This window comes from Erpetoichthys calabaricus, chromosome 2 (genome assembly GCF_900747795.2).
Source record: "Erpetoichthys calabaricus chromosome 2, fErpCal1.3, whole genome shotgun sequence".
In the NCBI taxonomy this organism is placed as follows: domain Eukaryota; kingdom Metazoa; phylum Chordata; class Cladistia; order Polypteriformes; family Polypteridae; genus Erpetoichthys; species Erpetoichthys calabaricus.
Window position 1 is genome coordinate 319,544,959 of NC_041395.2, and position 16,706 is coordinate 319,561,664.

Sequence of the window (16,706 nt, forward strand, 5' to 3'; positions counted from 1 at the left end):
GTAAGATCAGATTGACTTTTTGGTTTCGACCTCTTTTTGATCACAGTATATCTCTTGATCATTTAATTAAAATTCTTTGCTGAGGCACAACAATGGCCTGTCAGACCAGCAGCCATACCACCTGCACTTCAGAAGGGGTCATCTACCTGAAGCTAAGTCTGTTCAGGCCTGGCCAGCACTTGTATGGGAGACCAACCAGGAAAAGCTTGGGTTGCTACTGGAAGAGGTATGGGTGAGACCAGCAGGGGGCACTTATCCTGTATTGTGATTGTGGATCTTAATGCGCCAGTGCAGTGATGGGGACACTGTGCTGTAAAAATGGTGGAGGTCCTGGCTCTCTGTGGTCCTAAAAGATCCCTGGGTATCCTTGGTAAAGAACAGGGTCTATCCTGATGTCCTGGCTAAGTTGCCCTCTATGGCCTAGGCCAGGGATGTCCAACTCTGCTCCTGGAGGGCCGCAGTGGCTGCAGGTTTTCATTCTAATCATCTTCTTAATTAGTTTTTGTTGCTGATTAACTTGTTTTGCCTTAGTTTTAATTGACGTGACTCAGACCTCTTAGTTGTCTCTTTTTCTTAATGCAGCGTTTCTCAACCTTTAAGTATTTGCGACCCGAGTTTTCATAACAGTTTTAATCGCACCCCACTAACATTTTTTTGAAACCCTAATAAAATGTATTCCTATATTTTTTCCTGCCGATACACCGCTACAAGTTTAAAATTTCCCTACGAATAGTGAAATTACGCCACATATGGCAACATTCGCGCCCCCTTTTTTGTTACTTCGCGCCCCACAGTTTGAGAACCGCTGTCTTAATGAGTGGCCAAACAATAATGAGACACAAAACAAGCCGCCACATGACCAGCTAACCTGAAAATAAAGAAAGGTGAAGGTCTCGGTCATGTTGGTCTGCTCAGGTCACCAAAACATCTTGATGGTGGTCTTAGAAAAAACAAAAAATCAACAGTCAGCTGTGGCAGAAAGAGAGCAGCAATAAGTCTTGATATTCAATAACGACTTTAATTAACAGCAAGAATTGGCTTCTCATTAAGTAAGTCATTGTTTGGAGTGAAATTGCCTGGAGTTTGACGTTCCAGTTTAGCTGGTCATCTGTCGGCTCGTTTCACATCTCATTTCTGTTTGGCTGTCATTTAATGAAGAAAAAAATCAACTCAGGGGACTGAATCCTTAAAAACAGGGCTATTAAAATGAAGGGGAAGGAAGGTAATTAGCAATAAAAACTGGTCACTGATTAGGAAAAGGGTGAGAATGGAAACCTGCAGCCATTGTGGCCCACCAGGACCAGATTTGGAGACCCCTGGCCTAGACATTCTGTCCCCCCTAATCATCCCTTGTCTCTCCATCTCTCATCCCTTCACCATCTAACAGCTAATGGGTGGTCAGCATAGTGACACAAAAATGGCTGCCGTCGCATCATTCAGGTGGATGCTACACGTTAGTGGTGACTCCCCACTCAGTGAAAGCACTTTGAGCTGTGAGAAAAGCACTATATAAATGTAAAAAAGAGTATCATTATCATTTTGAGTTTTTAATTTCCATGAATCCTGTAAATCATAATGCTTTTGTTTCAAAAGTCAATCAAAGGAGATGACATTTTCTGCTGAGCATTACTCTGAAATGCATCCATTAACTTTGATTGACCTTTTCTCCTTCCCATCACTACACACACTATTAAACTTTTTATTAGCCTTCTTCATTCACCATGCTCATATATTCAGTGGATGCAGAAAGTATTCAGACTCCTTCACCCGTGTTGTAGATTTAATTTTAAATTTCCCATTTTTGCCCATTAATCTAAACTCAATAACCCATAATGATAAGGTGAAAACATTCAGAAAGGTATGCAGATTTATTAAAAATCAAAACCTGAAACATCTCATTCATTGTAAGAGCCAATCTTAAAAAGTTAAAGCTTTGAGTTAAACTCATATGAGTGTTTGCTTAAGCAGAATTGAACAGAATTCATAGAAGTAGTCCAGCCTTTTGCTGTAGTCTGCTTTAATTCTCCTTGAGATGTTTCTAGAACTTGACTGGAGACCACCTGTGGCCAACTGAATTGACTGCACTCGTGTCTTTAAGGTCTCACAAGTCAACCTGCATATCAGGACAAACGCCAAGCCATGAAGTCCAAAGGACCCTCTGTAGATCTCCACGATCAAACTGTGGTCAAGCCAAGCAGATAAAACCACCGCTAAAGCTCTGAGTGTTCTCAGTGGCAGAGTATACTCAATTATTGTGAAATGGAAAGAAGTTTGAAACCACCAGGACTTTTCTTAAAGTTGGCTGTCTGGCCAAATCGAGTAATCAGGCAAGAAGGACCAGGGTCAGCAAGGTGACCAAGAAACCAATGGTTACTTGAACAGAACTCCAGCAGTCCCCTACTGAAAGTGGAGAACCTGTCTGAAGGACAACAGTCACATCAGTACTCCATCAACCAGGAGTTTATGGTGGAGTGGCTTGATGAGAGCCATTTTTGAGTAAAAGATACATGACAGTGTAAAGTAACCTGAGAGTATGAGGAAAAATTTAACTGTTTGGGCAAACCTCCAGGTGCCATGTCTGGTGAGGACCAGGAGCTCTTCAGCACCCACCTAATAGTATCCCTACGGTGAAGTGTGCTGTGAGGGTTCTTATTAGCGTCAGGGACAAGGGAGACTGGACAGGATTGAGGGAAGGACAAATGCAGCCAAACACAGAGAGGTCCACTGCTCCAGAGTTCACGTGACCTCAAACTTGGATGACAGTTCACCTCTCAGCACATCAATAACCCAAAGCATACAGTCAAAACAGCACTGGGGTGGCTTTTGGACAAGTCTCTGGGAGTCCTTGAGTGGTCCAGCCACAGCCCAAACTTAAACCCTATAATACATCTGAGGTGAGACTTGGAGCCAGCAGTCTACAGACGTGTCCTATCCAGTCTAACAGAGAGGATCTGTCAGAAAGAATGGGATCAACTGCCCAAATCTAGGTGTACAAAGCTAGTAGAGACTTACCCAAGAATACTCAAAGCTGGAATTGCTGGCAAAGGAGCGTCTACAAAGTACTGAGCTAAGGGTCTGAATACTTAGAAGAATGAGAGATCTCAGTTTTTGATTTTTAATAAACTGGCATAATATGCTTTCATTTTATCATTATGGGTTATTCAGTGTAAATGGAAGGGAAATAATGAGAAATTCTTCCATTTAAAATTAAACGTTTGATACAATAAAGTGTGGAGAAAGTGAAGGGGACTGACTCATTTCTGAATCCACAGCATGTGTGTGTAAACCAAATATACTTGAATTAAAATAATGAAGGCTCACAGATCACAGTGATCGCTCGTTATTCTTCAGCCATGCTTTACCTTTCCCGTCTCTGAGTACGATCTCCTTCTCGTCTGTGACCCATCGGTAGCAGGGAAACTCAATGTAGTCCCCTGCCGGCGTCTTCACCGTGATGTATTTGCAGTACCAGTCATCATGCATCCAATACTTGCGCTTCTCAATTTTGACAAAAAGAATTTCCCCAAGGTCCTCCAGGACATTCACATCATAGGTATCTACCTGCAGAAAAAGACAAAAAAAATGAGTGTCACAAGATAAGTGACCCCACAGACAAAAGGTGAGATGAGGCCTGGGCTTGGTGTCGCAGCAGCTCTTAACATGGTGGAGTGGAGGTGAAGGTCCAGAAATGGTCGGGCTGGCTGTGGTGCTCGTGTTACAATGGGATACTGCTGACTTGAGTGCTGCCATAGCACTAATATGTGCACTTCGTGGTTACCAGGAGAATCCCATAATTGTTAAAAATGAGGACAAAAATAACCAAAATTGAGAAACCTCATTTTGCCTGGCATACATAGTAGCAACATAAGCTCAAAAGAAGAACAATGTCTGAACAAACTTATCAGGAAAGCCTGTGCCATCACGGGGCAAACTCTGAACACACTGGAGTTCAGCACACCGATCAGCTGGGGACCAATCTGCTGATGCCGTTACCTGTCTTTTGTTTTAAATTTCCAGACCGTTTGCCTCAAAATTGGAGTTCGATAAACATCTGTGTAGTCCTCCCTGATGAATGTTGCCATCGGCGTGTCAACTGCACAATCAGCTGATGCTTCATTTACGATCTCTAGATCAATTGCATCAAAATTGGAGTTCAATAAGTCAGAGTCCGATTTAAGCAATATTATGCAATAAATAAGTAAATAAATACTACGCACAGTATTTTGCTTTGCGCATTTGCTTGGCTCTCCTGTCTAAAGTCGATGCCGTTCTAGACGTTGTGTACTCCACGCTACTCACACACACGCAGTGTTTCGACGTCAATTCAACGACTCTGACAGTCCTCCTGGTAAAGAGGGTCTACCTATAATGTAACGGTGAGTTTTTTTTAATGTTTACAGCTTTGTTTCGCCATCTGCCCCTGAATGTCGACTTTAGTTGACATCCGTCTTCAGGGACAAACCTAAGAAGTTAATAAAGTGTATCAAAAAATTGCCATTTCAAATGATCTTTATGGCTTTGTATTCATGTTAGAGAAAGCACTATGCTAAGTTTGGGAGAACGTGTAAACTCCGCACAGACAACGACCAGGCACACTTTTCAAGCCCATGACACTGAATCCATGATGCAGCACCAGTAACGATTGTTCCACCTTGTCACCCTACTCATCTGTATAGCATTGAGTTTGCCGGTAGACGACATTTCCGTTGTTAATATTCTACAGCTCTACACTTCTGCCTGTGTCACCTGCAGTTGGGTGATCAGGAACACGTTTTCTTTTCCTCTTCGGCAGCAAATAGTCGTCCACAGAAAAATGAGTGATACAAACCCGCAGGTCCGCTTACACTAGATCTTCCATTCGATTGTTCACGTCCAGCCCATAACTTGGAAACTGTAAGCATTTCATTTCTTAAGTTTTGGTGTACACCCTGGATATGCTCATTTTCAAAGCATTTTCTCAAAAGACAAAATTGCTCTACACAGCTTCAGACGCGTTTAGTGTTGTGCTGACCAACTTCCTTATTTACGTCTGAACTCCACTCATGAGGGCAGCTGTGAGCAGATAAGCGAACGGGAAATGTACTCTTACCGCAAGAGGAGCAGTTCTAAGAATCTCTGATTAAAACAATTATTTTAGTTTCCTTCTGTTATCACAATGATGCCTCATAAACAAGAAAGGCCTATTTAAAATAGTGCAGTGCAGGATTTACGTATAAGCTACACAAGGTATAGCTTAAGGCCCCCGCCTTCTTGGGGGCCCCCAAAACAAAACAAATTGTCCGAGTGAGCAATTGTCATATATACTTAAATATACTACAGCATTATTTGTCCCAATCAGGCCCGCCTTAGGCATAGGCGAAGTAGGCGACTGCCTAGGGCCCCGGCGTCTGGGGGGCCCCGGATCGACTCCTTGGTCTAATTTTCACGCATTTCACAGAGCTTCCAGGGGGCCCCTGGACCCCCCTTTCGCCTAGGGCCCTATAATACCTAAAACCGGACCTGCCTATTTTCTTACTTCGAAACCTTTGCTGGTTCAAAGTGAACGTATTTGATGCAATTTAAGGCTTTTTCATTCAGCTGGTATCATTCAGCCCCATTGTAAGCCTCAAGAACAGACCAGGTATTTTTAAACTTTATTAAAAAAGGCTTCACTTTTATGTGGCGACTCACACCTGCATGTCAGAGGGTTGCCCTCCGAGATCCTCCCGGGTATGTGATGCCACCCTGGAGCGAGAAGGGGCGCTGCTGCTAAGTACAGAGAAACCACCAAGTGAGGGCCCATAAAAGAGCAGCCGACCAGCACAAGGCGTCACTTCTTATCTATGTGACCCGAGCAAAGGAGCTCCACCTCTGAATAGCAAAAGCCATTAAGAGAGATTAAGCCACATTGCTTTGGTGGCACAATTTTTGGTTTCTTTTGAGCACCATCATGCATTCTTTTTATTTTAAAGCCTTAAGTAAATGAGGACGGCTTGGTTGGTGCCCCAAAATTTTATCAGCCTGTCATTCCCTCGAATCACCACAATACCATAATTGTGAAGAAATAATTTCAACCTAAATAATAATAAACTTTAAGAAGAATGGTAGGAGCAGTACAAGGCGAGGCCAGGTCAGTGCCAGTGGGGTCGGAATCAAGGGTTCTTATTCACCGATCACTACAAGAGGGAGTTGAAGATGACCAGTCCTTTGGGTCTCATGGCTTGTTAGTGCTGACTGGGCAAAACAGCAGTTTCTGTGTGCACCAAGCATACTGGACTGTTGTCAGTTACATATGCAAAGTGGGCCTTTAGGCTCATCGATCACATTACTTGCTTGATTTATGACCTGATTCACTCATTGATTGGCTGACAGAGGACTACAGACATAACCCACTGTGTGTTTAGGAGACAGCTTAAGGGCACTGGTGGTGGTAGTTCCCTGCTAGACCAGGGGTTGGCGCTGTATACTAATGCCTTCTCTCGTCCCCCCTCTGCAGAACGGTAGACTGACAGCCATTCCACCTCTGACGTCACTTCTTTTGTCCGCCCCCTTCCTGCCTGGAAGCCATAGGACCTGCAGTTCGGCCATCTTGGGGTCAGTTCTGTTGTGAACTTTGAGTCTGAAAAGATGTTTTGCAAATTCTTGTGTGTGTGTTTTTTGTTTTGTGCAAACCTTTAATCATACGGGCTCACCAGGGTGGTACCCCAATCCTTTCCCCAATCCCCCCCCCCCCCATTATAAGCAATACCTTGATGGCCCATTACTGATTGTCAGTTAATCACAGGTCCATCCATCTGTTTTCACATTCCTCTTTGTCCATTACATGATCCTGGCGAGACCAAGTCTATCGATGAGGCAAAAATGAACCCTGAGTAGGGCATCTGTCCATCAATGGGCAAACGCACAACCTCACACCAGGTCAGTTGAGACTGGCTCACTACTCCAGGATCCCGAGTTTGATTCCCATCCTGATCACTGACCACGCGGAGGTTGTTCATTCCAGCCATGCAGATTTTTTTAGGGTCCTCTGATTTCCTCCCACACCTCAGAGACGTTCAGGTTATGTAAATCAGCCCACATACATGGGTGTCCATGAGATGTGTGCACTGAGATGAGCTGGTATCAAGTGCTGTCCAAGTTTACCAGTTATGGCGAACTCCAGTGTAGAGGTTGGTTGCATACCCAAGGCCTCTGAGTGACTAAGCGAGCTTCACATGTCTACTAGAACTGTAAAGATGCCATGTTACGCAGCAACAGGCTTTCACACAGCGCCCCCTCGGCCATGCAGTAGAGTAGGCATATTCAGAAAATGGAGAGCTTACAATGGTTGATTGAATGACGTGAGCGTCAGTAGGATTTGCACCCTAGGAACCAAGTTAACATTTCAGATATTATTTACCAATCTGATGCTGATCGTTATGATCATGAAATAGGTCATTACGATAGCAATTGACGAAAGGAATTCATAATTAATTGCAGAATTACGGTATTTGAGAGTTCCTCTTTCTCTTGCATGATTTGGCACAAAAATCTAATCAGCACATCGTCATCTCATAACAGGTTTAAGTTTTGAGTTTGGTATTTTTCCGTCCAGCCGTTTTAGCTCTAGAAGGTTCTAAAGAAATGGTGACATGCAGACACACACACACACACCCATCATCAAGAGATCGATGTTTTGGCATCAGGGGGACATAAAACGTCAAGATCCATCAAAAACCGGAGATTGAAATTTTTAATGAATCTAACGTTTTCGCTCCTCCCCCATAGATGACAGGTTATGGTGGTGGTGGGCACAAAGCAAAAACAACAACATTTAGAGAAATGCCATGAAGTGAGGTGGTAAGCCTGCAAACCCCTCATGGACAACAACCAGGCCAGGAAATGATCTTATGGGGTGCCACCACTTATTCACAGGATCACTTTATTGCTGTCATTACATCAAAGTAATGCAGTCAAATCAGTTTTTAATATTTATCTACATACCACTGAAGCTCCACTTGAAACGTGACACACACAGGCAGAATTGTCTCTTGAGACTGCCATCCTGTATCTGCAGCAGAGACATCCGCCATCTGACCCACATAATCACATAACACCTCAAATGCACTATTTTAAAAGCAGCACGGTGCATATCTCAGATTACAAGTGGGACTCCCGGTATCTAACACCTTAGGCGTCTGGTCTCACAATAAGTCACCACTCACCGTAAGGCTGCCATGAGCTCTGCTACATTCAGCAGGCAGCCATTTTAGGACTCCATGTGCTACTCACACTGTGCTTCTCTTCTCAGTGAAACTTAAAACTTTCTTCCCACTCGTTCCCCAGCACTTAATGTAGAAAACAACATCAACCCAAGCTGTGCCGAAACCTGAGCCGGGCCGTGACCACCGCTAGCAGGAATGGAGGTCAGCTTCCCATCTCCAGCTTCTCCTAGTCCCCCCTCACTAAGCTCTTCTTGTTGGGCATCTAACTGACCACCGGCTGCACATTGTTAACTCACAAAAGCAGCTTGAGGAAGCATCTGAGGTTAATGAGTACTGTCACGGTGTAGAGAGAAAAGTTACAGGTCACTTATGGCTTCATCAAAAACACTGGGAATAGCACAAGTGCTTCCATTTTTCTACACCAGGACTGCCATCAGGTGAAGTGACTCAGTCAGGGTTACACACAGAGGAGGGAGGACTGGACCAGCAATCTAGTGATGAGTTTAGATGAGATTAGATCAAATTATTAATCCTATTGGGAAATTCAAATGCATACAGCAGCAGAAGCATTAAAAACCAGAATACAGACTCACAGGACAGATAATACAGCCAATCAATCAATCAATCAATCAATCAATCAATCGATAAGTAAAAATAAACTTAAAAAGAACATTGGGTGGAAGCATTGAATTGCCTGATTGCTTCTTAGCCCACTGTGGTGGTATGACCCCGTGGCTTAAAAGTGCCCCAAGAGAGCGCCTCCTAAAGAGGATCGGGGAGATTTTTCAAGAGTTGCCCTCCTCCTCCTGACTCTGACTGCCCAAGTAAGATTTACATTTACAGATATTTTCTTAGCAGAAGCTTTTGTTCTTGCAAAAGAGGTCAACATAACTGAGTTAATATCAATCTGGGGGGTTCTTTGGTAAATTGACCACCACAAGTGAAGAGCTCAGAACAAAATACAAGTGAGTTGCACTTCTTAAGGTATAAACACCAAACAGATAATATCAGTTATATAAAACTTCACCAAACAGGAGGATCTTCAAACGATTCCTAACACGTTCAAAACTTCAAATAGAGGTGGGAAACTTGTTCCTCCAGCTAGGAGCTACACATGAAAAGAGTCTGGACTGAGAGGTGGCATCAACAGACGCCATTCATCAGTAGACCTGAGTGGTGAAGAAGGAGCACAGCACATCGCAGGTGTCCCCATATATATATATATCCATCCATCCATTTTCCAACCCGCTATATTCCTAACTACAGGGTCACGGGAGTCTGCTGGAGCCAATCCCAGCCAACACAGGGCACAAGGCAGGAACCAATCCCAGGCAGGGTGATATATATATATATATATATATATATATATATCCATTCCTCCATCCATATATAATAAAAAGAAATACTGTCCTGGAAAGCAAAAGCAATGCGACGATACGTTATCTTCTCGGAAGACATTTCAAACACCTGCGAGACCAAAGAGACTTGCCACGGTGCATCTCGTGGGGACCGTAAACGTGAGACTTGGTGCCAAGAGATTGTCCCAGGGCCGTAGCAAAAAAGGACAGTGGCTGTACAGGCTTTAAAAAGATCGAAGGTCAGCGCGACAGCAGCCCCCCCCGCCGACAACGCGAGCAGCGTTATACATCCTGCAAGAAAGAATTTAACCACACCTGGGGCCAGAAATAAAGGACAAGTATTGTTTTTACAACGTCACGCGAGACCAGGCAGTGAGCCATCATTTAAAACAAGTAAACAGACCTCTAAGCTAGCAGTTGTTGGATTGCTTTTGGCAGGCAAGCATCATGTGCTCCGAGCTCTTAAAACAACGACATGCGACAGGCAGAAGAGGCAGCTAGCAAGCTGCAGAAAGACAGCAAATGATCCAAAGGCATATCCTTAGTGTGTGTTCAGATGCCCCCCCTTCACAACACGAGCAGTATTATACGTCTGGGAAGAAAGAGATGTAACCACACACGTGGCCGAAAATAAAGAACAAGTACTGTTTTTACAAAAGTTTTTAAAGTAAAAGTGAAAATAATGCATATGTAACAATTCCCAAGAAAATAACAATCTCTTTAAATTGTAGATTGCCTGCCTAAGGTAAAGTCATCCCTGATGAATGGGGACGTGGGAATGAGGGGTCCTTTTATCGGATTAGCGCTATTTCAGATGTGGAATGGCAAAATGGGGGAGGCAGCTTGATGAATGAGGTCTCCAGGACTTAAAACAAATCCAAATCATATTATGTGATATCATCTAATGTGAAATTCTACTCCGTACTAGAATTTTTATTTTTATACTGTATTGAGGATTTGTTCTGTTCTGTGTATTGTATTGTATTGTATTGTATTGACCCCCTTCTTTTTGACACCCACTGCACGCCCAACCTACCTGGAAAGGGGTCTCTCTTTGAACTGCCTTTCCCAAGGTTTCTTCCATTTTTTCCCTACAAGGGAGTTTTTCCTTGTCTTCTTAGAGGGTCAAGGCTGGGGGGCTGTCAAGAGGCAGGGCCTGTTAAAGCCCATTGCGGCACTTCTTGTGTGATTTTGGGCTATACAAAAAATAAATCGTATTGTATTGTATATCCGGTAAACCAAACACGGGGGTTGGCGAGCGAAGCGAGCAGGGGGAAGAGCCCCCTAGTACATATATATATATATATATATATACTAGCTGTACCCCATGGCTTCGCCCACATAGTAATGAAACAGGACAAACTTTAAAAATCAATAGACTTGGCACTTATCTGATTGTGTTCAGCTCTGACGGGAAAGCGTTCCCCGCGTGGGGAGAAAGGCACATGGCCGTGATATCTCTGGCAATCAGCAGCTATCCTCTCAAACACATGGAGCTCTGATCTCTCTCTCAAAAATGTCAAACGTCACTCCTTAACAACAGATGATAATATCTGTTGAACAAACAGGTATCGCTAGCTAAGTGGAGGCAAGTTGCACTCCAACACGTGGCGACAGGTACAGTGACTCAAATGGAAGCTGGCGAGTGAATGAGGAAGGCCCCACCCCCTGTTCTCGGCCCACAGCCACTCTCTTGAATTTGCATAAATACTTCGGTATGGCAAGCAAGCAAACCATGGTACTCAGCGCGATGAGAGAAGTTGCAAAATCAACCGGAAAGTTCAAGCAAATTATAGAAAATAACCAGATCTAAATCCGTTAAGTAATTCTCTTGTGAAAAGCGGACAGACATACAGACAGAACGCGTTTGGACCACAAAATTTTTAAAACAGTTTCTTAGCGAGCACCTATGGGCCAAGGATAACCTACATTCCGAATTTCAAGTCCCAAGTCCTCATGGTTCGGGAGATTTCGTGATGAGTGAGTATTTTGTCTTGGTAGAGTAATATATTGCTCTACTTTCCCCAATTGTATTATTAATATGTAGCCTTAGAATGCCTAATCTCACAGTCTTACCACTGTTTATAAGGTACCATTGTATATAACTTATCCCCACCTTCCCTTCTATATCTAAAACCTCAAGCAATTAGATGTAGTAAAAAGACAAGCAGAAGTTAAGTTACACATAAAATAATGAATTATTGATAATTTTCAGAAATAATAACAAAATGCAAAGTACATTTGAATATTGGCAACCATACAGCCTGATTAAATGGTGATATGTAGTTCAGGCGGCACACAGACTTGTGGTTACTTAAATGTCTCTAGTTAAGGCATCATTGGTACTCAGCTTTCAGCCACATGTCTGTTCAAAATGGCTGCTGAGCTGTGCTCTTCATTGTGTTGTCTTCATCATCACAGGCCAGCAAGAGAGATGCTTCTTTCAGATGTTGTTTAGTAAGAGAGAGATTGTGAGGTTATACACATACATTTATAAATTCTCTTTCCAAACCCTACAGCCAGTAGGACATCATGGTACTTAACGGCCTCTGAGACAAGCCAATTCCAAACAGCCATACCTCAGACCAATGGGGGAATAGAACATCTTAACACCTGCCCCCAAACCATATGTTAAAGTACACCTTAGCCTACTTGCAGGGGTTAGAAATGACTTTAGCAAAGACACACTGCCAAACTGGTTTAAAACACACATCCCCCAATTCCTGTCGTAAAATTCAAACAGACCCATTCCTATAGGGGGGGGGGGGGGGGGGGGGGGGGGGGGGGGGGGGGTGGTAAACACTAAATTACATTGCTTTGCCCAAATTAGTAATAAAGACATACAAAACATTTATCAAGTTATATGTAAAATCTCACATCACAACAGTGAGTCAGTGGTATTTGGCTTATATATATGTGCTGACCCACTGACTACTCAGTATGCAAGAATCAAAAATGAAGAAGTCCCTTTTATGCCTTCCAACGCCACAACACTGCATGAAGAAAGAGTTTCTAGGCCAGGAGGAGGGCTCCTCAAAGCTGAGACAGCCATTCTCTGAAGCTCTCCTATATAATAGATAGATAGATATAAGCCACTATGCAATAGATAGATAGATATTAGGCACAATATAATAGATAGATAGATAGATAGATAGATAGATAGATAGATAGATAGATAGATAGATAGATAGATAGATAGATAGATAGATAGATAGATATGAAAGGCACTATATAATAGATAGATAGATAGATAGATAGATAGATAGATAGATAGATAGATAGATAGATAGATAGATAGATAGATAGATAGATAGATAGATATGAAAGGCACAGTATAATAGATAGATAGATATAAGCCACTATGTAATAGACAGAAAGATATTAGCGCACTATATAATAGATAGATAGATAGATAGATAGATAGATATTAGGCACTATATAATATGATAGATAGATATGAAAGGCACTATATAATAGATAGGTAGATATAAGTCACTGTGTAATAGACAGATAGATATTAGGCACTATATAATAGATAGATAGATAGATATTAGGCACTATATAATATGATAGATAGATAGATAGATAGATAGATAGATAGATAGATAGATATGAAAGGCACTATATAATAGATAGATAGATAGATAGATAGATAGATAGATAGATAGATAGATAGATAGATAGATAGATAGATAGATATGAAAGGCACAGTATAATAGATAGATAGATATAAGCCACTATGTAATAGACAGAAAGATATTAGCGCACTATATAATATATAGATAGATAGATAGATAGATAGATAGATTTTAGGCACTATATAATATGATAGATAGATATGAAAGGCACTATATAATAGATAGATAGATATAAGTCACTGTGTAATAGACAGATAGATATTAGGCACTATATAATAGATAGATAGATATAAGCCACTATGTAATAGATAGATAGATATTAGGCACTATATAATATGATAGATAGATAGATAGATAGATAGATAGATAGATAGATAGATAGATAGATAGATAGATAGATATGAAAGGCACTATATAATAGATAGATAGCTATAAGCCACTATGTAATAGATAGATAGATATTAGGCACTATATAATATGATAGATAGATAGATAGATAGATAGATAGATAGATAGATAGATAGATAGATAGATAGATAGATAGATAGATAGATTTGAAAGGCACTATATAATAGATAGATAGATAGATATGAAAGGCACTATATAATAGATAGATAGATATAAGCCACTATGTAATAGATAGATAGATATTAGGCACTATATCAGACAGACAGTCCACCTTCTACACCACAGACAGGCCGCTGTTCCTGGACACAAACTCATGGAGCTGCAGCTCGCGTTCCTAATTCTGCATTACAGCCTGCATCGCTGGATTTTGTTTTAGATGAGTGAGATTCACAGACACATAGCAGAGGTCACAAGTAGGACATGCACAGCAATGAAAACAGCTATCTGACTAAGAACCTTCCTCCTTAGACGTGAATTGAGTTACATACTATCTGCCCCCCTGCAGTCCCGTTTTATACCAATGGCTGCCACAGCCCTCCACCTCATTTCCCTGTCCTTTTCCCAGCTAATGTTTAATGGTCACTGATCAAGTGCTCCCTACGGTGGGAGTCTTGCGTCACAGACCATGCAGGCATCTGTGGCTGGCACTGTGCCCCCTGATCTACCCCACCGGGTGGCCCCAAGCAGCCACACCTCGGCACACGGGCGGCCCGACTGAAGACTTACGGCTCCTCTTTCAAAGTCGTTGTAGAGAGGCTTGTCCAAGAGAGTCTTCTCGCTGCAGCCCTCTGATCCCACCAGGATCATGTAAATGTAGTCGTCCGTTCCTGCAAACCATTGGCTGCCCGTGGACACGGTGACAGTGTAGAGGGGCATGTTTGGGTCAAGGAGCTCAGGAAGGGTGTCTCTGGAGGTCTGCTGGCTGAGGGCTTCCTCTGCCGGACTCGGCTCACTTCAGTTCCCCTTTTTTCTTTTTTTTTTTTTTTTAACAGATACGTCCCCCTCACCCCACCCCACCCCCCTCTCTCTCTCTCTCTCTCTGTGCACAATAAAACCACAAACCGCAGATACAAATAAATAAGCAAAGACATCGATGGGACGCCTGATAAAGCTCTACAGCTGAGCCACCTCTCTTCCTCAAAGGGTGCATTCATTTCTTGTTTGGTTTCAATAAGTACCAGAGCTAGTTCTGCTTACTAAGAACAAGTTGCCTACTTGGAATTTCAATATTTAAAAAAAAATGAAGTTGTAAAATATTAAGAAGCTAAAATGTGTGCAAAGATGTTTTGCGTATCGTCACTATTTCCATCAAAGAGCAAAGCAAAGAAGGCCAATCTTGAACTTCAGGGAACCAAACAGGAATCGTTTACATATTTGGCTGACACTTTTGTCCCACACAACATTTATGATACAATTGATTTAATTTCTTTTTGGTTTTCCAATTGGAGCACAGACAGGTGAGGTGACTTACTCAGGGTCACACAGTGTCAATAGCCGGATTTGAACCCACCAGCTCAGAGTTTGATGTCCAAAGCCTTAACGACTACACCACACTGCCTGCCTGGGACTCTGTGCACTTCATGGAAATAAAATAAGACGGGCACAGACAAAAGAAAGACATTGTGTCCTTAGAGACTCACCCTGTGCAACCCACCTAATGCAGTTCTGGGTTTAAGGGTAAGTGTGGACACAAGACGCAGGACAAGCCTGCTGCAAGGAGGCCTTCACCATTTCAGCTCAGATGTCAGATGCCCACTTGCTACACTTCTCAGCTCAACTGCGTAAGCAACTACTTTTTGATTGAGAGACCCCCGGTTCCTGTCAGTATATTCGTGGAAGGACATGAAATGAAAGGGGGGGCCACCTTCAATGATTTCTCACTGGTGACAATGCAGGACAAGAGCCAACCACAGCCAGTCCACCACAGGGCTCTTTCACTCACACCCCTATGGAGCTGTCTAGGGGAGCACCTAATGAATAATGCAGACAGACACGGGTAAAGCTGTGTGCCACACAGACGATGATGTAGGGGATGGAAGTGGGATCTGGGAGGCTGTGTCACTCAGAAGAAGACTCCAGAATCTTCATGGCCACTGTAACAAAAGACAGAGAAAGAGAAAGGTTTTGGGATCCACCCCGTATTTTGTAAGGCAAAAGGAACATGCAACCAAATAGTCAGAAAAGACTAATGTGTCCCAACAGACTAACTGAGGAGAAAAAAAGGTGTGGGCTTTTAGAGCTGCTGTGCAGGAAGAAGTGGGTCCATGCAGGGAGTGAGGGAAGTGAGGTCAGTAGGAGGTTGTGGTCTGGGCAGGAGGGCGGAACTTGGTGCAGGTCTAACTGTGTTTGCCTTCTGTCGATCCGTAGAAAAGGAAGAAGAGAGGTCAGTGCACTTTATCAACCCTCGAGTTGACATCTTACCCTCCATTCAGCCGTTTGACTCCCTCCTATGCACACGTGTGTGACGCCACCTTTACCTCTCCTGTGGGATGGGAAGGAACTGTGAGTCCAGCTGACACGTCCGCTCCATGATGTGCTCCCCCGAGGGCCATCTTAATGCATGGGCATGCTGGGCAATTGCCTGGGGGCCCCACAAGCACAGGGGCCCCATGCTAATCTATGGACGTTGTGACTTGCTGTCAATAAATAAATACTCTACTATACTAAACTATAAATATTTGTTGTTGTGTTACAAGTGGACATTGGTCACCTCTGCAACCTCATGTATGTGTACAGATCTCACACACTACATAACGTAAAAGCGTATATATTAACGTCACTTCGATTCAATTCTCTGCAAATACATTTTGAAAACGCTTGTGTTGACCACTCGATTAATAATAAATCATTCATAGTAATTTCAAACTGTGCCATCTCCATCTGTATGGTTTACTAATTGAGTGTCAGTTATATGTTAAAATATTTGTGTTTTTCAAGGCTCATGTTATATTTCAAACGTCTTTGCTGTACAGAATGTTTCTTAATGTTTAAACACTGATTTTGTTGGAAGTACCCATACAACAAATATATATTTAATTTTATCGACCATTTACATTGGTTGTGTAGGTAGGGGCCCCAGTGCACTGCTTTGCCCGTGGGTCTATAATGCTGTTAAAACA

At 42.7% G+C, this 16,706-nt stretch overlaps 1 protein-coding gene across 1 annotated transcript in view; it reads right to left on the bottom strand.

Moving 5' to 3' along the window:
• alox5a (arachidonate 5-lipoxygenase a) overlaps positions 1-14,540 on the bottom strand; it is an 82,289-nt gene extending 67,749 nt beyond the window's left edge. The window contains exons 1-2 of the mRNA XM_028795938.2: positions 14,314-14,540; positions 3,363-3,561 (exon numbers count right to left, since the gene is read on the bottom strand). Of these exons, the coding sequence (XP_028651771.1) occupies positions 3,363-3,561; positions 14,314-14,463 (349 nt within the window). The 5' untranslated portion in view covers positions 14,464-14,540. The remainder of the gene's footprint in view (positions 1-3,362; positions 3,562-14,313) is intronic.
• Positions 14,541-16,706: the final 2,166 nt, after the last annotated feature.